The 24,155-nt window shown below is 34.4% G+C and overlaps 1 protein-coding gene across 1 annotated transcript in view; it reads right to left on the bottom strand.

Annotated features, from left to right (window-relative positions):
- LOC134853826 (E3 ubiquitin-protein ligase TRIM9-like) overlaps positions 1-24,155 on the bottom strand; it is a 34,717-nt gene that overhangs the window by 5,702 nt on the left and 4,860 nt on the right. The window contains exons 3-5 of the mRNA XM_063869743.1: positions 23,584-23,720; positions 22,072-22,233; positions 21,349-21,494 (exon numbers count right to left, since the gene is read on the bottom strand). Of these exons, the coding sequence (XP_063725813.1) occupies positions 21,349-21,494; positions 22,072-22,233; positions 23,584-23,720 (445 nt within the window). The remainder of the gene's footprint in view (positions 1-21,348; positions 21,495-22,071; positions 22,234-23,583; positions 23,721-24,155) is intronic.

The following is a 24,155-nucleotide window of genomic DNA, read 5'->3' as shown; positions in this document are numbered from 1 at the left end:
AATCGGCTTTAAAAATCAATTTTTAGATTAACGTGACTTAGAGTGTTAAAAAGGCGACGCAGTTGAAATGTTACATCATCTTATATTAAATTGTGTAGTTTTGCAAAAAAAAATTAAAAACGAAATCAGTTTTTTGGATTTTTCATCGGCTGTGAATGAAAATCATATCATAATGAAATAAAAACAAACACTCATCAAAACAAATATACAAAAATATACAAACTTGATAATCTGCTCATTATAATCTAGTTGTTCCGAATTTCGATACGAACGTAACGGAATATTTGTGCTCGGGGTGCGTTTTTTTTCTTCAGACAAATTTCGACTTTTTAACTAGCCATTTTTGACGCAATTTTTTTTATCATTCGAAAGCTATTATTGTCTTGAGCTCAAATTTGAAAAGATATTTCACCTGTGATCATTTTTCGTAAAGTAGGGTTTAAAGATTGCCATTTTGGCCAATTTGGGACAATTAACGCGCGATATACTTCGCGCTATTAACGCGTAAGCGGAGATTTAATCCGTGTTAGAAATCGTTCCAAATTGGTTGAACGAAGCTTATTTACCATAATTGATTTGTTACAAGGAACGAAATCTATCTTTTTGTTCCGACTTTCATACGAAAGTAACGGAATATTTTTGCTCGGGATGGGTTTTTTTTTCTTCAGACAAATTTGGACTTTTTATCTGGCCATTTTTGACAGAATTTTTTTAATCATTCAAAAAGTTTTGTTGTCCTGAGCTTAAATTTGAAAAAATCTTTCACCTGTGATTATTTTTCGTAAAGTTATGAGGGTTTAAAGATTGCCATTTCGACCAATTTGGGACAATTAGCGCGCGATTTAATTCGCGCTATTAACGCGTAAGCGGAGATTTAATCCGTCTTATAAATCGTTCCAAATTGGTTGAACGAAGCTTATTTGCCATAATTGATTTGTTACAAGGAAAGAAATTTAGCTTTTTGTATTTTATATGGCGTGTGGGGGGATGATTTTCATGAAAAATGTCAAATTTTAGAAAAAAAATTTCTTTTTGTTGTAGTTCATTTAATTTTTTTAAGTTATTATACTGCTGCTTCATAAACCTTAAACGGCAGTCGGAACATTCAGGGCTTCGCCCTGATACGAGCAGTCTTGTTATACTTTATATGGCATGTGGGGTGATGATTTTCATAAAAAATTTCAAATTTTATAAAAAAAAAATTTAATTTCATTTTATTTCATTTAATTTTTTTAATGTTATTACTGCTGCTCCATAAACCTTAAAAGGCAGTCGCAACATTCAGGGCTTCACCTTGATACGAGCAGTCTTGTTTATTGTTCCGACTTTCGATACGAAAGTAACGGGATATTTGTGCTCGGGGTGGGTTTTTTTTTCTTCAGACAAATTTCGACTTTTTAACTAACCATTTTTGACGGAATTTTTTATATCGTTCGAAAGCTATTATTGTCCTGAGCTCAAATTTGAAAAGATATTTCACCTGTGATCATTTTTTGTAAAGTTATTGGGGTTTAAAGATTGTAATTTTTGCCAAATTGGGACAATTAACGCGCGATATACTTCGCGCTATTAACGCGCAAGCGGAGAGTGAATCCGTCTTAAAATTTTTCCAAATTGGTTGAAAGAAGCTTAATTGCCATAATTGATTTGTTACAAGGAGCGAAATTAATCCTTTTGTACTTTATATGGCGTGAGGGGGGATGATTTTTATTTTAAAAAATTCAAATTTTAGAAAAAAAAGTTTCATTTTATTTTATTTCATTTATTTTTTTAAATATTATTAGTGCTCCATAAAACCATAAAAGGCAGTCGAAACATTCAGGGCTTCTCCCTGATACGAGCAGTCTTGTATTCTGTTTATATTCAAATTTTGTTATAAATAAAAAAGCGTTGGGCTTTGAGCTATAAATATTTATAGAGATGAAATTATATTGAAAGCAAAAACTTGATTTTATATTGATTCTGCGAATTTTCTTGCAACAGCCAAAATTCTAGGTCAGGGTTTTAGGTCAAATTTGGTGAAAATTAAGGAAGAGCATCATGATCATAAAATCGGAAAAAATTCAACCAGCAAATGTAAGTAAACCATCTGAAAATTAGGTTTTGCGTCAATCGCAGCTCTTGATATGCGAATTATTTCACGTGTTTTTAAGTTTGTCTGGGGCAGAATTAATCTGGGGCATTTTAATGTTCCCCTCAAATGAGGGATCGATTTATAATACTAAGATGAGTTTTGACGGGCTCTGCTTCAAATAGGGCAGCCACTGCAGTTACGGGCGCTAATGCATAGTCCCGCCCGCCGTCCACCCAGTACAATTAAAATCCCCGCAACAAGCACAGAGAAAAAACAGGCACATACTTACAAACTTCACTTTTGCAATTAACTTAACCCGCTTTCAATTGAAGCCAACCCACTATTTTAAGCACTGTGTTTGTAAATTTATAAAAAAAAACACTTTTAATGTAATTCCTAGGTCTTAGAGCCAAGGTTTCTCAATGACATAAAAAAAAATCGCCCAGAACCGAAATATCGTAAATTAACAAAAACTGTTTCTAGGATCTAGAAGTTTAAATAATCTTCCCATTTCACGTAGATTGGAGGTACTAGAGCCTTTTCAAATACCCCATATCAGGTGCAAGTTTTTCAAATGACTTTTTTTAGACTATGCGCACATGTATAGGCGTACAGTGTTTGCAAGGACAAAATTTCATTCCGATGTTTACTTAAAACTAGTTATTTTTCTCTTTTTTTGAACTTGGTTTGTTCTTTTCGTCATTTTGGAGCACGTTTTTCAGCCCTGATGCTTTGTTTTGATTCGTTTGATTTGCAGTGAAATGCAGTTTATTCAGGGGCAATCTGGGAAGATTTGTTTGATTGAATCAGAACGGAGTGATAAATTGGTAAATGGAGGACGAAGAATACAAATCTACAGAGAAAGGGGGGGGGAGTGGGAGTAGGGAATTGCTTTTACAGGTAATTGAATTGATGAAATGGACACACCTGGTGCTTTTATTGGCAACGACACACACTCGCAAAGACACTCTTTTTCAGCCGAAAGGTCAGAAAATTATCCATCTTTCTTTAAAATTGGAAAAGTAAGATGAAGAATACCTTTTGTGTTTATTTAAGGCTACCTTTCACTTATCCTTTTAGTCGCTGCAGAGTATGAACAAAAAGATTGTAACAGAGGCACACTCAATTATTGTCAAAAACACAACAGCTTTGACAAGTATATACTTCCAAAAAAGTGAAACAGTCAAAATAAAACAACAACTCAAAATCATTGAACAACTTGAAATAATAGTTATTTTATTTGATCAATTTTCACATTTTTTTGAGCATTGTATTCAAAAAATTCTTCTTTCGCAGATCAAAATAGGTTGGATTTTTATGCCGATTATCGTTCTATTTTCAAATTGTGACAGTGATTTATGACTATGAAATCCGTTTTGCTTAAAGCTAAAAAAAATTAGAGAAATTGAACACATAACTTGCATTTTGGTGCTGTTTTTATTTGGTAAGAGGGAGCGCTCAGAATAGAAATAGGCGTTCCAAATCCACATTCAGATGTTGATAAGTTCCGCCTTGACTAAAATGAGGGAGTGATTACAACATCACGCCCTTTTCTGACGCCGAAAGGCAATTCGAAAATTAATCTCAATTCAACCTACAATTCTAGAGGTTTTTTAATGAAATGGAATCAGTAATTAACGAAGAATTTTTTGCGTGGGCACTAATTAAAGGATTGTCACAAACAACAGACGAAATGATTCACTGTCCCTTGCAATTTTTTTGACAATTACCTCTGCAATAAAAGGCATCAAAACTATGTTGACGTGAGATTATTTTTGTTAAATCGTTTTCTTGAGTCACTTAATTTAAAAAAGCTCGGTCTGGGCGTCTGTCACAAAAAACGCACTAAAGCAGATACAAAAACCGGAAAACTGGAGCGATTTAGGAGTAACAAGAGAGCTGGTTGCCATGCCAAGAATGCGACCACAATGATTTGAACAAAACAATTCGAAATTTAAGAAAAATGTTAAAGTTCAACTGAAAATTTGGAAAATCCATTTTGCTTTCAAAATTTTTTGTTATATTTTTTTTTCAGTAAAGAGCAACTAAATTAGCTAAAAAATTGAACGAAGTAAAACTTAAAATAAATAAAAGACTACTCAGTTTCAGGGCAAAGACTTGAATGTTTTCACTGCGTTGTAATTTCTTCAAAGTAATTTAAAACAAAAGTATCTGAAACTTTCAAAGAAAAATGAAAAATTTCAAAAAGTTCTTAAAAAAGTTCTCATTGAAAACCATCCCCCACACGCTCCTAAAAGTTAAGAGTGATTTATTTTGCATGTAGCAGATGCTAAAGAGAGTAAATATCAAGCTTCGATCCAATTTGGAACGATGTCTAATGTGGATTAACTCTCTTCTTACTCGTTTATAGCACGAAATATATCGCGTGCTAATTGTGTTAAATTGGCCAAGAAGGAACAATTTTTTTTGCGATATAAGTCACCACGAATAAAGTTTGTGTTATGCTTTTAGCACTGCGAATAAAACATTCAAAGTTCGAATAAACTAGTCAACAGCTTAGTCAATTTGGCAATTTTTTAACTTCCCATAATTCTGCAAAGTGATCAGAAAAAACATACTTTTTACATTTGGTTTCAAGGAGTCGATATTTGCAATGAGGTATAAAAGTTTTGTTGAAAATTATTATTTCGATTGTCTAAATAGACTGAAAAAACCACCACAAGCAAAAATATTCAGTTTTCTTCAAAAATCGGAGCAAACATGATTACAGGTGAAGTACCTTGTGGCTTCCAAATGATATAAAAAAACCCATCAAAAACTGCTAGATAAAAAGTGGAACGAAACTTGTCTGGAGATAAAAACTACCTCGAGCACATTTATTCCAGAGTTCATTGAAAGTTGGAACCAAAAAAATAGATTTAATTAAATAGATTTTTTAAAATTTAATTTTATTGTTTAGCTCTCATCATAATTGGTCTAATAAGATTGGTAAGAAAGTAATTATTCATATCAGTTTTTTGATAGGTTTTCTTCTCACCTAATTTCGTGTAAGAAAGACCGCGCTTTGTTATACTTTTTTTTTACCGCTCTAGGATTTGTCCGAACAGCATTATGACGTTGGTAACTATCCAGTGGAAACATTGCCAAAGACTGCTAAGCGAAGCAGACGGTTGAACCCGTGGAATACCACAATCAGAACTTAGTGACACATCAGGATGGTTCAACGGATCACAATTTATGTGTGAACCAGAGTGCAACTGGCAGAATCTACAACTAAACGACGCATATACCTCAATACATATGTGTCGCTTCTCAACGATCGAAACAACGCAGTGCTAGTTTTAAAGGTTCCAATGAAAAACGGACTACATTTTCATTGACTAGAGCAGATTCTCCAATTGGACAATATTTTTCCGAACTACAGCATACGTGATACGTGCCGCCAGAATTTGTGATTAAAAAGATCTACACTTCGGCAGAAAAAAAGCCGACCAACAAACTGACGAGCGACATCATAATTGCCGCAAATAGCTCTACCTTCAAGCAAACACATTGTTCAGAAGAAATCGTTCAATCAGGACATCTACAAGTATTCGAAGTTTATCACTTTTCCTAGAAAAAACGGATTTTTGCGAGTATGTGAACGCTTCGAGAATCTCAATTGGACTATTTTCAAAACACCTAATAATCCTCAACGACCGAAAACACTCAGCAGTTCGCCTATTCAACCGAGAAACCCACAAAAAATTTGACAATCGCCTCGCTAGAGAAACCTTCTACAAAAAGAAACCTGCAGTCTCTGTGTTTGCGCACAGATTGACAGAATTGTCAAAAACTTTCACAACTGGCAACGACAGCAAGCACCTGGACTACAGCCTGAAATGGTATCGCTACCTGCTTTTAGATTCCCAGAGAATGAATACTTCCTCTTTCAGCAAACAGCACTAGATATCTTTGAACCATTTGCTTCAAAAACGGCAGAAACAGGCAGCAAACTCTAGGGCGTTATCATGACTTGCCTAACAGCACGCACTATATCTCGAAATGTGCCAGGACCAATCAGCCCACACCTTCATTTATGCCGTAAGAACATTCTTCGCGCGTATTATATGACACTTATACGCCAACCCTCAGATTGTCTGGACCTTTAATTCCGCCTATACTCCTCATTTGGAGGTGTTTGGGAACGATTTATCCAATCAGTAAAAGAATGGTTCTGTGCCATCAATGGAAGCCAGACTCTAACAGACGACACGTTCAACGCCATTCTTTGCGAGGTTGAAAATTTTATGAATGCAAGACCCGTCACTACAGTTTCATCATCAGTCGATGATGTTGAAGCCCTCACTCCGAATCCTTTTCTGCACGGGAGAGTTTATGCTATCATGCAACCTCTGCATCTCCAACAGCAGTCAACACTCATTCGACAACGGAAGTTTGCCCAACAACTCGAAATCATATTTGGAAACGCCTGGTCAAAGAATTCATCCCAGCACTACTACCGCAAAAACTACTGATAGGAACAAAGTCTAGGAGTCTAGGAACAAAGAAAACACTGTCTATCAAAATAGAAGAAGTTGTTCGAATTTTTTGGGATATGACCCCACAAAAACTCTAGCTGAATGAACGGACAATTGACAATCATCTTAGACGACTTCAATTTTTCATGTGGAATCAGGAAATTCTGGGAAAGAGACTCAAAAAAGGATCACTACAATTTGAAAGTTTAAAAAATCAAATTGAAATAACTATCACGTGCAACCAACTAATTGATATAGAAACATTCAAAAGCTAAGAAAAGTAAAAGTTCAATTTAGAAAAGAATAGAGTGACCAATCTACGCCGTTCGTTTTCTACACATGGCCCATTATTTGCAGTTTGATTCAGTCTAATTAAGAATATGAGCCCAATTTTCTTAGTGCAAGTGCTTATCAAAACTGAAAAAAAAGAGAATTTTCTAAAGCTAGTTCTGAAATTGTTTTTCTGAAATCTATCAGGAGACGGTTTCTGAAGTAGTTTTTTTTCAGTTCTAGGAGACAATATTAGGATTTTTCAAATTTATCATTTTAAATAGTTTTGTGAAATGACAGCACACAGCACGATGTGTAGAAATCATAACTGGCTTAATTAGTTTAAATCCTTCCGAGCTATCATTGAAGTATCTAAATTTTGGGGAAAAACTATCGGATGCCTGAGTTTTTTTAAGTTGCTACCTGTGGCTTGGTCGAAAATTTGTTCACTGAAACATTTTTCAAATGAAACCACAGTGACCTTCATTGAAAATTTTTTTATTGAGAATCAAATTTTCACGTTAAAAATCATACAAAGAATAAACCAAGCTTATGGAGAAACTTACAGAAAAAGCAGAGAAAAACTTATCAATTTAAAAGGGACAGTAAGTTCACGTCAGACAACATTATAGAAATCGTAATCTGATTATTGGAGGCTGATTTGGTTAAAAAAAAGTAGGTCCGATTTCAATTGTTTGCTTTTTGGTCTTTTAATCGGAGAAATCCAAGTTTGGTTAGGATCCCGATAACAGCTAGTGGTGAAATCTTGGCTTTCCCCAACTGCTGTGCGGTTGCAGCAGGAAAATTGATTTATTCTGGCCAAATAAACACCCAACTTCTGCTGGAAGTTCTCACTAATTTGGGCCTAAGGACTTAATTTTGGTGTATTAAGGAGCTGTAAAAACCACGAGTACATGAAAGATCCCCCCTTGCAATAAAAGTCAACTTCTATCTTCTGTTTATGACTCCAGTGTCACGTTGTTTAGTTTCAAAACTAACATGTCATTTCGATTGGCCTTTAGGCGCTTATTAACATGGTCTGTTTCCCTGTTAAATTATCTCAGCGCGGAACTCCAGAGATCCGTCGCTGGAATTGGAAACATACCGAATCGCCTAAAGGCTTAACAACTCTGTGAGCACGTACATTTGTTCAGCTCAGCCAAGTGTCAACAGCACTTTAGCTCTCAACTCAATCCAAAGCTATTCGTTCACTAAAGCGTAAACTGCTTTTCATTCTCCGAAAATTACCAGCCAACCACTGAGTTTCGTTCGGTACCTGTTACCAATTTAGACAACATTTGTTGACACCAAGTGCAAAATGTGAACGCATTAGGCGGCTAAAAGTCTCCATTTGGCGCTGAACTGCGGGAATTTTTGCTGCGTTTTGTTTGAGGAAGCCTTGGGCTGTTTTGGAGGCTGGTGACAAGGCGCGGCGCCGCGTTCCGCACGGAAAACAAAAGCCTGAAATAAGACCTAGTTCACACTTTTCACGCTAATCTCTGCTATCTCCCGAAATGGAGACTAAAAATTGCACCATTGTCTAGTCTTCAACTTAGCTCTACTACCTGAAAACTTTTTTTTCCTGAAAAAGAGTCGGGTATAATTTCAAAACAAAACTAATTGCATGTTGTTAAAACTTAATCAGCAGTTTTAATGATTCCTGATTCTGGGTTGAAACGCTTGGTAGAAATCATAAAAACAAAGCAAATGAACCATTTATATATTGCTATCCATTTTTTTTTCAAAGAAGGGCTTTAATAATAGGCGATAAGTTGATTAAGATTGAAAACTGATAAAACTCAGTCGGTCAAAAGCACTTTTGAACTAACCAAGTATCATTAAATTGTAGAGAGAAAATTAACCAATTCAGAGCTTACAATATCACGTTGGTATCATATGCAAACATCAGACCTTGTTAAACCCATTGAGCAAACGTTCTGGGCTTTTAAACATGATTAATTGGAGCTGCTTTTGGCTGTAACTTATCCCCTTTCTAAATTTCCCTCTCCCTCTCTCCCTGTTTTTATTTTAGAAGCCCGACAAAAAAGCCCACAAAGCGTGACTTGTTGGGGTAATAGGGGTGAAAAAAGGAGGGGAGAGGGGGTGAGGATTGAGGAAGTGAGGGTTGTTTGTGTTATGCAAATAAACAGCCCGTGAACAAATTTCCTGTTCAGTTTATTGATATTTGCTCTCGCATCTACCATTTCCTACTACTTTAGACGAAATCCCACATCAAAACAGCAGAGGCTAAATAAATCGCCCTTCCATAAAGAGCCCTTTGAAAATGCCTCAGTGCGAATTACATGCAAATAACCTGACTTAACTGACTTAAGCATTTGCAAAAAAAAAATTAACACTTTTTGGTCCCTCAAAAGAGAAATGAACTATGATATGTAAAAGTTAATTGTTCTTCTGTTTTTAATGATTCATAGTATGTTTAGAGCACCACTTCACAGAAAAACTGACCATTTCACCTATTTTTTCGGTCTTTTTCAAATTCAATTAATGCTCTGCGGTTACAATTGCGCCATCCTCGTAAAAAGATAAAATTAGATTAGAACCAAAATTCGTAACTTCCACTCGAGGAATTTTAGGGCCGTTTTGGGCACGCATGAATAGAAAACTTCAAAAGAGAACCCTTAAAACCCAGCTGATAAGTTGTAATGTATATACACATTTTTCTCTATTTTCTCGGGTTAATTTCAAATGCTATCCTATTGTGGACTTAATTTAAGATGACCTTTTTGGGGGGTTGATTTTGGGCTTGTAGCGTAGAGTGTAATATCGTATATAATATGGCGTGAAGTTAAAAGGGTGAAATTTGTCCATCAATGGAACTCGTTAGGTGAGTCACTCAACCACTTGATTGCTAGCTCATTCACTTGATTATTTCTCTTCCTTTCAGCTGAAATATCCGACCAGGAAATGCGTGAATTGTTTGAATTGTTCACCTTTTCCCTGTTATAAAACATGAGTTTTATTGCCTTCAGCGGCTGAACGGAACTGAATGAATTATCTGCAACGGGTTATTCTTTCACGCAATCATATTAATTTCACCTTGTCATAATACCTGTCGATTGACATAGATCGTACGGGGAACTAATCCTACCTGGATTTAAAATGACGGCCAAAGTTTCGCTCTGGAAAGAAAATAGGAAATATAGATTTCTAAGTTTATTGTCAAATTAAATCGATATATCACCTGGTATTGGGTTATATTGCAGAAACTTTCGAAGAGACGGTTTAAAACAAGGGAAGCCAATTGCTGGGCAAATTTTAACATATTCTCGATCAAACATGAAATTTGAAAAAACCTTTCCAGAAAATGTTTGTTTAATTTATAAATTTTGTTCAGCCTTCCTGCAAAAAATATTGCAAACCCAGCCATCACGTGATCCGCGCCTACGAGCAAACAGATTGGCGTGTAGATTTTTTCAATTGAAAATTAAAATGAAATCAAAATTGGTGCCACTTTTTTTACGACAAGCTATCAAATAGGATTGAAATCGCCATTTCAACGGCTAACGGCTTTTTCCCATTTTAGACTGTCCAGCAAATTATAGCCCCTCCATAATATTAAAAACACAAAGTGGAAGGCTGGCTTTACTTTTTGTCACAAGGATTGCAATGGGAAAGAGCCCAACAAACAATTAGATCGCAATTTCGAAAGTCAAATCAAATATTAATTTTGCCCTGACAATCCTTGTTCTGACCGTTGTTTTGACGTTCAAATGATGCCCTCAGATACGATTATTCAGTCAACAGCTGATCATTTCTCCAATTATTAAAAGAAAGCAATCGATCTTTGTTCCTATTTTAAAAAAACAGTTTGCAACTCATCAGAGTTGTAAGAAACATATTTATGTTTAAATAATTTAAATAACTAAAATAAAATAATCACTATCTTGAGATATCCATTTTTGGTGACGGACCCTAAAATTTCTATACGGGCGCCTTTGGCGCCAATATAAAATAATTTTGAGGGGAGAGCGCGCGCCGAAAAAACGCGATTTTTTGGTAAAAATTGTCCAAAAAGTGCCTAAAAACGCTTTTTTTTGGCCCGTTATTTCAAAATTTTGCCTGCGGCGCAGAAATTTTGGCCAATACAGGGTCTTTGTAGTGCTTTAAGAGAGCTCAGAAAATCAATTTTGTCGACAAAATTAAAAAAAATTTTTTTGAAATTCCGCCCACCCCCTCGAGAAAATCCTAGATCCGCCCCTGAAAATATTTTATTTTCAAGGTGTCTAAAGTGAAACTATTTAGGTTTCCGCCAGAATAGTTTTATTGCTGAATGCTGCCAATAAACGAGTTCGAATTCAGTCGGGCTATCTTGTCACCCAACGATTCCGGTCAATTTGAAGAGCAATTGTTTGTATTTGTAAATAAAAACACAGGAGCATCAGTTGAGAAAATAAACGATTAACCCGAGCAAATAATTCATTTTTCTCAAATTGAATCAAGGTGTCATATATTTCGTGCTATTAACGCGTTAGTGACAATTTAATACGGCTCCAAAAACCTTCCGAGTTAGATTCGGACACGCTATTTGGTCGTTTTAATAAGTCAATGGACGCTTAATTCATCCATTTTCTCTTTAGATACCAGGGAAGGGGGTATAAAAATTTTTGAAACAACATTTTTCAATTTTTTGTTTTTAATTTCATCAATTTTAAAAAATAATTTTAAAAAAAGTATATTAGTCATTGCGCATTAATAAAGCTACATGTTGTGCATATAGGTTTTGATATCCAGCGCTGATTGGTTTGTCCAAAATCACAATTTAAAAAGTCACATGGCTTTGGTTGCCTTTTTATTCAAAAATTTTCATAATTTTTGTCGACCATTTTATTTTGGGCTCCTTACGGCTTCTAATACACTACAGAGCATTCAATCAAAAAGAATCATTAGAATAACTTATTGTCATTTCGAAAACAATCTAATAAAAAATGCGCAGGGGAATATTTTTTTCATCTTTTTTGGAAATTGGAACTAAAAGAACGGAGAAAATTTGTGGTTGGGAAACTGATGGAGATCTGGCCACTCGCCAATAAAAGGCTCGTCTTATTGAATGCTTTCACTCGCATACGTTTTATGAAATTCATTTTTCATTTTTTTTGTCGATGAATGGGAGGGCTATTTTTTTGACAGAAGGGTGAATACGCGAAAATCACTCATGACCGATTTTTTAATTTTTTTTTGATCACTGACAAGCACTGGCATATTTGAATAGAGACAAAAATCAACATGAAGACAATACATTTTATCTATTAAAAATGAGGCCATGCAAACAATATGATAAAATGGGGGAAAGAATGGGAGAAAATAAGTCAATGGCTTGCTCTTAACTCATTTTGCAGAAACTTTCGTAAATTAAGAAACTCAATTTCACAGAACCGACCGATTAAACATTCAAGTCAATAGGTCAACTGAATTCAAAATATACAGACACAAAAACATTATAAAGTAGCAGTTTGGCTAAATTGAGACATCTATGTTTAAATATAGAAACTGAAAATATATAGAAAAAAGTTAACCAGGGCAGGATTAATTTTTTTGATCACGCTTTTGAATCAGAAACGATAATTGAAACAAGTTTTCAGACCTGAAATTGCCCTAAGAATTAAGTTACAATTTGTGTTCGGGGTGATTTTTATCAAAAAAATATTTAACCACTAATTTTTTTGTTCCAATTTTCGAAGAAAAATGAAAAAAACTCATGCTTGGGGTGTTTTTTATAATCTGACTAATTTTAGTAAAAAGTTTGTCAGTGTATGGGTATTGATCCGAAAATCTTTGCATTGCCAAGCAAATATGCTTGCACTAGACTAAAATGCGAATTTTATCCCTGCTCCACAAAAATTTGATATTCGAATACGCGAAAGATTTATGCATGGTAATTTATTGTTCCGACTTTCGATACGAAAGTAACGGAATATTTGTGCTCGAGGTGGTTTTTTTTCTTCTGACAAATTTCGACTTTTAACTAGCCATTTTTGACGGATTTTTTTATATCATTCGAAAGCTATTGTTGTCCTAAGCTTAAATTTTAAAAGTTATTTCACCTGTGATCATTTTTCGTAAAGTTATGAGGGTTTAAAGATTGCCATTTTGACCAATTTGGGACAATTAACGCGCGATATAATTCGCGCTATTAACGCGTAAGCGGAGATTTAATCCGTCTTATAAATCGTTCCAAATTGGTTAAAAGAAGCTTATTTGCCATAATTGGTTTAATACAAGGAGCGAAATCTATCCTTTTATACTTTATATGGCGTGTGGGGTGATGATTTTCATTAAAAATTTCAAATTTAAAAAAAAAAAAATTCATTATGTTTTATTTGATTGATTTTTTAAATATTATTACTGCTCCATAAACCTTAAAAGGCAGTCGGAACCTTCAGGGCTTCGCCCTGATACGAGCAGTCTTGTTCACATTCATAATCGTTCCGATTTGAATTGAAGCCAACTATCTGACCATAAAAACTCGACTCGGTTTTTATTACTTACATTTGATATTGTCATTACAAAATTTACAAATTATCAACGTTTTCATGAATAAAAAACATTTGAGAGCAGTCAAGGGACAGTCGGAACTTCAAGGCTCTGCCCTGATAAACGAGCAGTCTTGTATAGAAAGTTATGGGGGTTGAAAGATTGCCAATTTAGCTAGGTTGGGATAGTCACCTCCTAATATAATTCGTGTGCTATTGACATGTATGCGGAGTGGAATTTAAAATGTCCTATCGTTCCAAATTGAATTGAGACATGCTTTGTGCTCTATTTCAAACTTTTTCGTAGTATTCAGAGCGAGTGGTGGGATGGTGTTCAAAAACAAAAATTATCTTTTTTTCTTCGAAAATTGCATATTTTTTTTTAAAAGCGATTTCAGATCCATGGACCTCAAAGGGCAGTTGAATTTTGCTTGATACGCGAAGTGTTTTGTTTCGGCTAGGAGTTTGGTTGATACGCGAAGTTTTTTGTTTCGGCTATCGAAAAAAAATCAGAAAATATATGCTTTGGATGGTTTTTTATTCAGTCAGTTTTCTTTTTTAAAAAATCATTTTGACGTTTATTCTTATACCATATAAAATATATTGTTATCCGGAGCTCAAAAAAATTATTTTAATAGTTGTTAGTTGTTTTTTTTGTTCAAAAACTTCTCTACTTTGATGATTATTTTGACGGTCTATTTTGACGACCAAAGTTGGTATAAACAAGACGCGATATATTTCGTTCTATTGATTTTATAAAAAGGTTATTATGCGCAAAATTTATATGCGCACTTTTTTGATAGCTTGAGAGGGGATAAAAAAACAAATTTTAAAATATGTATTCAAAATGTTCTCATTTTTATCGAACATTTTATAAGATTTTTTTAACCAAAGAACTTGTTATCGATGAAAAAGGGATTTCGGAACGTAACATTCAGGGTTTCATCTCGACATACTAGCAGCCAGTGACACTAAAAACTCAAAAATATATAAATATATAAAATAGACAAATGAAATCAAAAATGTCTTTTCAGAGATTAAGGGATTATGATTTCTCAAGAACGACAGCCGATCAAAATTGACAATAAGCATCAAACACTTGATTTACTCATTTGAATTCTTTTTCATAACCTTTCACTCATCTTAAAAGGTTATGCACCTTTTTCATAGGGAAAAATTAAGTTAATTTTCATCCTTTTCATAAAAGCAATTTAAATTTCACGTGAATTTTTTGTTAGGTTTAAGAAACGCGAATTCGTTATGCATTTTGAATTTAAAATATACGCCTATGCGATCTATGAATGCTAAGCCTTTGCTATTCTTAAGAATGATTATAAATAACGCCATCCAATACCTATTGAAGAGAATGGGAGCTAAAAGGGGGAATTTAATTGTGTTCTGACGAGCACAAACAATACTTCAAAGAATGAATGCTTTAAAACTGTCTAGATATCTTAATAGCACATCAATAAAAATTACTCCCTAATTCTTTTCATGTATCTTAAACCACAAAAGGCGATTCAGCTGTCCAGTATTTCTGGTAACTAGGTATTATAAATCAGTCTGCAGCAGAATTAAAAATGAAAAAAATATATTCGGAGGTTAAAGAGTACTCGTAAAAACTCGAGGCAGGTTGCTTACTCACTAGAACAGAGCAGCAAACTCCCAGATGCCGTAATATCATCTTTTGAAACTTGCAGATCAATTTTTTACACTAGCTCTGGGAATATTTTCATCAGTTAAGCACAAGCGAGTTTAGTACCTTGTAACGAACTTCCCCTTTTTGCAGGGGGAGGGGAGAGGTACTTTTCGAGATACGAGGGGCTCCCCTTTTGTGCTAAATCACGACTTCAATGTTGGCCGACTGAGCCTAAAATTTTTCTAAAGGCGCTTTTGGCGTCAAGACGCTCTAAATTTGAGAAAGGAGCCCACGCCCAAAAACGGGCAAAACCATCTAATGTTTGGTAGAACCATCTGAAAACTACCCTAAAACGGCTAATTTGTGAGATTTTTTGGAAATTATTTTGGCCAACTTAAAAAAAAGATGATAAAAAAGTTCTTTATTATGAAAAAACCAGCCCCACCTTGATAAAACCCGATATACACCCCTGGTATTTATATCCTAGTCCAGTCAGTTAGTTCAGGATAAAAAAACGGCGAAGAAGTTTATAAAGCGAGTATTAAATAATAAATGTCCGAATAATTCCAAAAATTAGCACCTGAAAGCAATTGCTAGCTTCAAACAAAGCGCATAAAAAATTACAGCAAATTATTCTAAAACCCAATAGTGCTAATCCGGATGAAAATCGAGCATATGTGTTGTATTTTTCCCCGGGGATGAAGGAGACCAAATAATCAGCCAATTACACACTTCAAACGATTCAGTCTACCGACTCTTTCAAACATTAATGACACCTGTCTATATAATTCGAAAAAAAAATTGTGGATATCGTGAAACAGAAAATGCGACAACGACGTCAAGGATAGCCGGTTGCTGTGTAAGTAGCACAAAACGCTCTGACCACAATAGTTGTATACTTGAAAGAAGAATTTCGTTTTTTAATGGTGTTCGATGGTTATGTTAAAATAAGCGTATGCAACAATATTTTTATTCCAAAATTTGACTTGGACAGTTTGCAGAATTTCTTTTTATTAGAAAAAAATTCAATCCCAGGAAGGCGCAAAATGAAAGTTCAAAAACTCGTTTAACAAAAAAACTAAAAGTTCACAGCTTAATTAAAAGCATACCGCCTACTAAAAACCTGCTTGCTCGCTGTATTCGCTTGAAATTAAACTAAAAATTTCAAATTCGATTTCTCGACACTGAAGAATTTTTTTTTCAATGTCTCGTTCGAATCACGACTGGAAAGGCATGTATATGATATAGCACTCGTTTCATTGATTGTTGGTGGTGCCTGTTTTTTTTCGTAAAAACTCCCATCTCCAAACAAAGCTCATCCTCCTCACATTCAGTGCACAAATGAAAGGATAAAATTATGCAGACATTTTTGGTTATAGCTCAAGGTTGTCAAGTTTTATAAAAGTGCTGTACTAAAAACTCCCGCAATTGTGATTTTTTATGTTTTCTATTTAATTTTTAAAAAAATATTGTTTACTGTGCAGGTGGCACGAAATTTTCCCAGTAATATTTTGTGGACAAATTTTTCTTTCAAAAAGTTATAAAAATAGGAAAATGTCCCAGTGATTAATTGTCATAAGTTCATCAAAATGTTAGTATCTCTTTAAATATCCCCCGAGCTTATTAATTGGTTGCGGAAAATAGTTTTAAGTGCAACTTTTTCATTTTGTTAAACGTATATTTCGTTTTAGAAAGGGGTGTTACCTTTACTAAAAACCACAGAAGGAAATAGTTGAAGAGACCCAATTGTTATTACATTTCTTTTTTGTTATTTACATGAATATTTCATGTGAATATTACACTGATATTCACATGAACTTTTTGGCTTTTACTTTATTTTCTTCCATTGTAGATACTCAGATCAATTTTTTCCAATGATAAGGTTTTTGAACTAGTTTTTGAGCCTAAACCACAACTAAAAGGGCCTTCGAAAGATATTTGAACAATGAACGTGACATACTTTTTGTCGGTTAACCAACTTAGCCCAAACATAATATTAAAAATTTTTTAGGGTAATTTTTAGCTACCACAGTCACGGGACAGAGAATCTGCAATTTTTACTTTTTAAGCGATAAATATGGTTATTGCAAAAAACAAAAAACGAATTTTCAGTTTTTTGCTCGAATTGCATATAAAAAAACTTAACTAAAGGTTCCTCGGATCTACCGTGAAGTTCTGTTCTTCGAAGATATTTTACATTGATTTTTTAAATTTCAGATCCAAATCGCAGATTTCAACTTTTTAAACTCTTATTAATGATCTGAAATAACCAATTTGAGATCTGAGAACCAATTTATGTAAGAAATGAAAATTTTAGATCTTGTATAAAATATCTATTAGGTATGGAATATAAATTGTTTTTGAGATTGGAGACTCTAACTTAGACTTTCGAAATTCTGTCCAATGCTTTGTCCCAATGATTAAGTTATTCGGAAACTTCCTAATGATACTTTTGATCCTGTTTCAAAAAACAAAAACCTGGCACATTTTTTGTTTTTCGAATAGATAATTATAACTATTTTTGGCAAAGTACAGATAACTATTTTTGGCAAAGTTAATATCAAAAAAAATTTCACATTTAGCACTTTACAAAAATTGTGTGCCGTAGTAAATCTCAGACAACTAAATTAGCGCCTCTGCAACTGTTTAATGGTAAGATGATTCATTTTGTGACATACAAGCAAAACTTCAGGAGTTGCAGAGGCGCACAAATAATTGTCTGAGATTTACTACGGTACACAATCTTTGTACAGTGCTAAATATGAAATTTTTTTTGATATTAACTTTGCCAAAATTATCAAAACTTTAGGTCAATACAATCCGTCCTATTGCTTTCTGTTGTACATGTTCCGTTTTTTTCGACTACAGCAATGTTGTACATTTTCAGGTTAACATGAGCTTGTTTTTTTCTTAGAAGTTGTAAGACAAGTGCTAAATTGCATACATTACATAAGTCGTAAATATTCGTCACTGTGTCTGTACACTTCGATTATTGTTTTGCATAAATTTTGAAAAAACAAGAGAAAAACTGTTGCTGACAAGTGTTGATTTACAGATTTGTAAAAGTTATTAGTCAAACAATAGACAAAAGCATTTTTTTTTGAATTTTTGTTAGGCTTACAAAAACTAAAAATTAAAATTAAATTTGCAATAAAACTATTTTTTTTTGCTTTTTAGATCTGTATTAAAATAAATGCAAACTGCATAATAGTTGATGAGATTTTGTTCGTCAATAATTTGAAAAATATTAATGGCACGAGTTCAAAATAAAGATAATATTTTGCCTGCTTTCGGTTTTTGCATATTCGTAAGGCTTTCAAAATTGATGAACTGGCCAAATTAGAACATCATTTTTAAAAAGGAACCACAATCACATGTATCCCTTGTTCCAATTATGGATTTATAATGCAGGATTGGGATAAATAAAAAGGATGATAAATCAATTATTTTCAAGTATCTCACAATAATTTTTGGTAATATGGCCAAACTAGCATTTTTGAAAGCTCTATGACGCTGCAAAAAGAGTTTGATAAAGAAAAAAATCCACAAAAATTAGAAAAAATTATCTAAAACAACACACCCAGTAAAAATATGCAATCACTTTCTTTGAATGCTCGCACATAAATCAGTTCAAATATTCTTTATACTCTATATCATACACTAACAAGGCTTCTTATACCAACTAGTAATCGGAATGATCTGTGCTATCTATGCTCAGAGTTTTCAAGCTATTCTGTTTAGAATCAACAGAAAGAGATTTTTTATAGGTTGACAGTTCGACCATTTCATGAATCGCTACATGCTTGAAAAGATAATACGCAGGTGTGATTTTTTTTTTTGCTTTTTCACGGTTAAATGAATAAAAAAAAACAGTTGAATAACTTAACCTTGAGTTAACTTGTATGTTAAGCTAACATAAAATGTGTTACTTAACAAAAAATTTAGCTCTCTTTCATAATTGAAACAAGGCTGCTCGTATCAGGGCGAAGCCCTGAATGTTCCGACTGCCTTTTAAGGTTTATGGAGCAATAATAACATTTAAAAATTCAATGTAATAAAACAAAATGAAAAAAAAATTTTTTCTAAATTTTCAAATTTTTTATGAAAATCATCCCCCCACACGCCATATAAAATACGAAAGGATACATTTCGCTCCTTGTAACAAATCAATTATGGCAAATAAGCTTCTTTCGACCAATTTGGAACGATTTCTAAGACGGATTAACTCTCCGCTTACGCGTTAATAGCGCGAAATATAATCGCGCGTTAATTGTCCCAAATTGGCCAAAATGGCAATCTTTAAACCCTCGTAACTTTACGAAAAATGATCACAGGTGAAATATCTTTTCAAATTTGAGCTCAGGACAACAATACCTTTCGAATGATATAAAAAAATTCCGTCAAAAATGGCTAGTTAAAAAGTCGACATTTGTCTGAAGAAAAAAAAAAACCACCCCGAGCACAAATATTCCGTTACTTTCGTATCGAAAGTCGGAACAATGACTTAAAGCGGCATTGCCATGAAACTACGTTGCTTTCAATCAGCTATTCTTTAAAGATAACTCAAAAATTTAGGAGGAATTGAAAGGAAGCTTTGAATCTCAACTTTTATCATCAGTTTTATTAATTTACAATTTCAGATAAAAATGGTTGGGAACGTTTATCGTTTGGTATTAGTAAAGCTCTACGCCTCTTTTGAAAAATAGGAACAACTTAACATCAAAGTAAGTCCCTGAGATAAAAAGGAAACTCAACCAGAATAAATCATCTAAAACTCAACTACTGATGCATTATGAAAAAAGAAATGACACATGAAAAGAGCGCTTTTGTTTTTAAAGTTGGCAAAAGAGGCGTGGAAAATAAAGGATTTCTTAATATTCTCCCGATTTCAAAGAAACACTGGGAGGCGGGCTGCGCTGATGTTCTAAGAGAGGAGGGGGGGGGGGTTGTATTTAGTATTCTGGTATAAAGAGTAGCACTAAATAGATTCTTATTTCAATATTCACTCAAGCTACAGATGAGCGATGGTGCAATTTAATAATTGATGCGGAAAACAAATTTGGAGCAGCATATTTAAAAAACTGCTCTTGTACCAACACCACCAAGTCTAATGCAGTTACATTTTCAACTACAATCTACAACACAATGGAAGATAAACATGATATTAAAATGAAAAATCATTCGATTTTTAGACCGAAAGGTTTTAAGGCCGAATTGGGTGGATTTTTTTCAGATGTTAAAGCAAAACAATGGATAAAAAATTGGCTTTCTGGTTCCGACCACTGAAAGTGGAGAAAGTCTTTGTCTTTGGGTGTTTTGAATCTTTTTTTTTCTTACGTGAAAATATAATTTTTGAAGCTTCATTTCGCGATTCGAGTAAAATTAGATGCGAAAAAAAGTGAAAATCTTTTTGTTTTTATATTGAAAATCTTTTTGTGGTTAATTTCCTAAGATTTTGTTTTGTTTCTCTCATCACATCATGCACGAGAAAGAACACAAATTTGAAAAAAAAATCTGGATTTTTTTTTTGTTTTTCTAAATCAAGTGTGAACTTTCTAAGATATTTACACAGCAACCATCTAAACTTGTTCTTTTTTTGTAACTCGTGTTTTCTCAATAATTGAAATATTGCTGTCTATGCAAAAACAATTTTAAAAACATCTTTGCGATTCTATTGAGATATAGACCAGGACCAGCTCATGTTGTTGCTATTCATTCAGTAACTACAGAGGAAATATTTCAAATTGCAATTTTTTTGGGATTAGAATTCTAGTATAATTCGGCTTCTTGACCTGTGCACTTTATAAGATTTTAAAAGTCACTCAATAAATCATAGTTTTGTGTTTAGCGATTACATAATTGAAACTGAAATGTCAATCATTGCAGCAGAAAAAATTCAACCGACAAGAATGTGGATTTTCACCTGGTTTTTGTGGCTCGGCGCATTCCAAATGTTCTGTCAGAACCTTTTCTCATTTTTTTTGTTTTTCAACTCAAAATTTTGTACCACTGCTTTTAAATTGCAAATTGTTAGAAAAGAAATTGAGCATTGAAAAATAACTATAGTGACATAACCTTCGCAAACCAATCAAATACAAAAATTTAAAAATATGGTTAAGGCACAAGAAAGTCAATTAAAATCTGAAAAACTTGTTTAAAAATTTTGGGTTTCTCTGCGAGATTCGAACACTAATTCATATAAAGAAATTCGATGAGCACATACGAGTACACCCCCTTATAGTCCACGCCTTAAACTGATTTTAAAAAGTCTCGCTAGCAATATTTCCGCTGTGCAAAAAGGTGGAAAATTGTGAATAGGTTCCGCAATGCTCGTAAACCAGTTCCATGTGTGTGTGTGTGGGGGGGGGTTTGGGGTTGGGGGGGGGGTGTGACCTTGAGAATTTTGGTGGCGGCCGAGATGGCCTGGACGTCGTGTTTGGAGTGGCTCTCATCCTCTAGACACTGCACACAGATCAGTCTGGTACAATCCAGACAGTAGTAGGTCACACACTGTGTAGAATGCATCACACATTTGGACCCTAGCACAAAACACACACTAAGTAACACATCACATAATTAATGCTACAGAAGCAACAGAACTTGATTGAATACACGTGTAATCATCATCATCAATCACCATCATCACCACCACAATCACTACCACCCTTATCAGCATCATCATCACATCATAGTAGCTGGCCCTATAGATGGATGAAGGGGGTGATTGTTCACAATAAGTTATTAGCCTTGGCGTCGACGTCGACCAATATTGCTCACAGATTCATGCTAAAATGCTGAAAACAATTTTTTTTGCCTTAAGCTATTCTTAACATTGGCAGATTGTTGAGAAAATAAGCCAAGTATAAAAGTTGACCAAAAATTTATTCGCCATCAAAAATTTTTGGAGACATATAGCTCAGAAGATGGTATAACGCCAAACAGCCCGGACGATTTATATGCGGCAATAAACAAAATATTTTTTATATTCTTTTAGTTTGTTTTATGCTTCATTTCTAGTTTCATCTGAGTGTGAACAAGCATATTAAATAAAAATGGGAGGTTGTACGAGGAAAAGGATGGGGAGGGGTGTGGGAATGGTTTGAGAATTATATCTACCTGGTACATTTTTGAGAGTAGCCAGAAACCACTGATGGGCGGAGACTACATTGTGTGTGAGGAAGGGACCCCTGCTGGGGTGGGAGGTGTCCTTGCACTTGGAACAGTAGTAGACCTTGCACTGCTCACAGAAGATGGTAGCCTCCAGTGCTATCTCTTTATCTGTACACGCAACACAACAAATCTCTTTAATTATCCCACCCCCAATGGTACCTAGTAAAACAAACACTATGGTACCCTTTTAAAAAAAGTCAAATAGGTTACCGTCAAATAGGTTAGCGTGCGAAACCTATTTGACGGTCGAACGCAAAAAATATAAAAATTTTTCTCAGTCGAATAGTTTTTCCTTGGCCGAACTGAGTCAAAAAGTTTGTTCTCGGTCGAACTTGGTCGAAATGTTTTTCCTCGGTCGAACATAGTCGAAACATAGACAGCTTCGACTATGTTCGACCGAGTCGAGACGGTCGATACATACCAATTTTTGGTTGAGTCGGTCGAAACATAAATCTCAAACCTCGACCCGGGTTGTGGTATCCTTTTTGAATAACCATCACTAAGCTAATCGTTAAGCAGGTTCGGATTTTGCATCTAAAAGCGAAGAAGGGGGTATCTTAAGAGATATCACAAAACACATATACAGAACAATATTGTTGAAGTTTCAACAAGTATAAGACAAACTCAACAGTTGCGCATGAAATTAGTTCAACCAATGAGTCAAATTCAATTTCATCAAAGTTTTATCAAATTATATCTGTTTGTCTTTTTTTGTAAGCAATTAGCAGAGTTCGGTTGATATCTCTACACAGCAGAAACAAAGCTTAAAACTTTTTTTCGAAAAAAGAGTTACAGAAGTCTGAGAAAAATACTGTTCTTTTTTGACGAAATTTGGTCAGGGCTGAGGGTGTTTTAAAACATGTTTTGATACAGAAAAAATAAAACAGTTTTTTTTATTTCAATTTGCTTACCGCTAAAAACTAAAATCACTTGAGTTTAAATTAGCTAAAAACTTAAATGTACAGCTTTAAGTTTTTTTTGCCGCTCGATCTCTACAATGAGACTGGGCTTTAAAATAGCGTTGGCTGATATTGCTGTGGCTCTCATTTCCAGTGTTCCCAACTCAGCTAGAAAGAGGAATCTCGACGACAAAAATGACTTGTTTAAAGTTAAAAACTCAAATGGTGGCTAAAAAATGCGGAAAACTAGCATTTCTGTACCGCGAACTGAACAAACTGGGATAAAAACAATAACATATGGTTTTTAATAGAAAAACGCTGTTTAATTGATTTTTTCATTTAAAAAACGTTTTGTTCCCAGCCCTGAATTTGATTGACTCAGCAGCTCTGCTCAGATAGTCCGGAATGAAGTTTTATACCAATTCAAAAAAAAGTTGTTACAGATTTTTTTAAAAATGTATTGAACAAGCTACTTACTTGTAGAAAACGATTAGTTTTAGTTTAGCAACATTATTTGCAAGCAAGTATTGCCCCCCTCCCTTGCGGGTGTGATAGTTACCTGCGCAGAGTTGGCACTTGGCGAGGGGGATGGAGTTGGTGAGGAATATCTTGACCTTTTCTGCCACTTCGTAGTTGGGGGGCAGATCTCGCAGCACCTGTTCATCGGCCAGCAGCTCATACTGACACAACGGACACCTAAAGCAACCATCACACTCATCGAAACAGAATCCAACAACGCTTTCTAGTCACACAACCTTCACACACGGCCATGAAAAAATGAGGTAACATTTATACATAAATAAAGTTATTAGCAAATTTTGAGCTCAGCTTACGGAAACTTTGATTTTTTTATATATGTTTAGAGAAATTGTCTTGACAGACTGTTTTTGCGGGTCAGATCGGCATTGGCGTCAACAGTTTTCCTACCTTCTAGGAAGCGGATGGTACTGAAGAGTTTTAAACAAATTGCACGGGGAAAGTATTCTTACTAAAACCAAAATGACGCTTAAGTTTCCGTTGAAAAGTGAAGCCGTTTGGTTGAATTTAGGTTTTCAAAAAATCATTACATAAAACAGCTCGAGAAGGGCGTCGACAATTTCAGCAGCAGTTTTTGAGCTTGCTCAATGTTTT

Source organism: Symsagittifera roscoffensis, chromosome 9, assembly GCF_963678635.1.
Source record: "Symsagittifera roscoffensis chromosome 9, txSymRosc1.1, whole genome shotgun sequence".
NCBI classification, from domain to species: domain Eukaryota; kingdom Metazoa; phylum Xenacoelomorpha; order Acoela; family Convolutidae; genus Symsagittifera; species Symsagittifera roscoffensis.
This window is presented reverse-complemented; position numbering and strand designations above follow the sequence as displayed.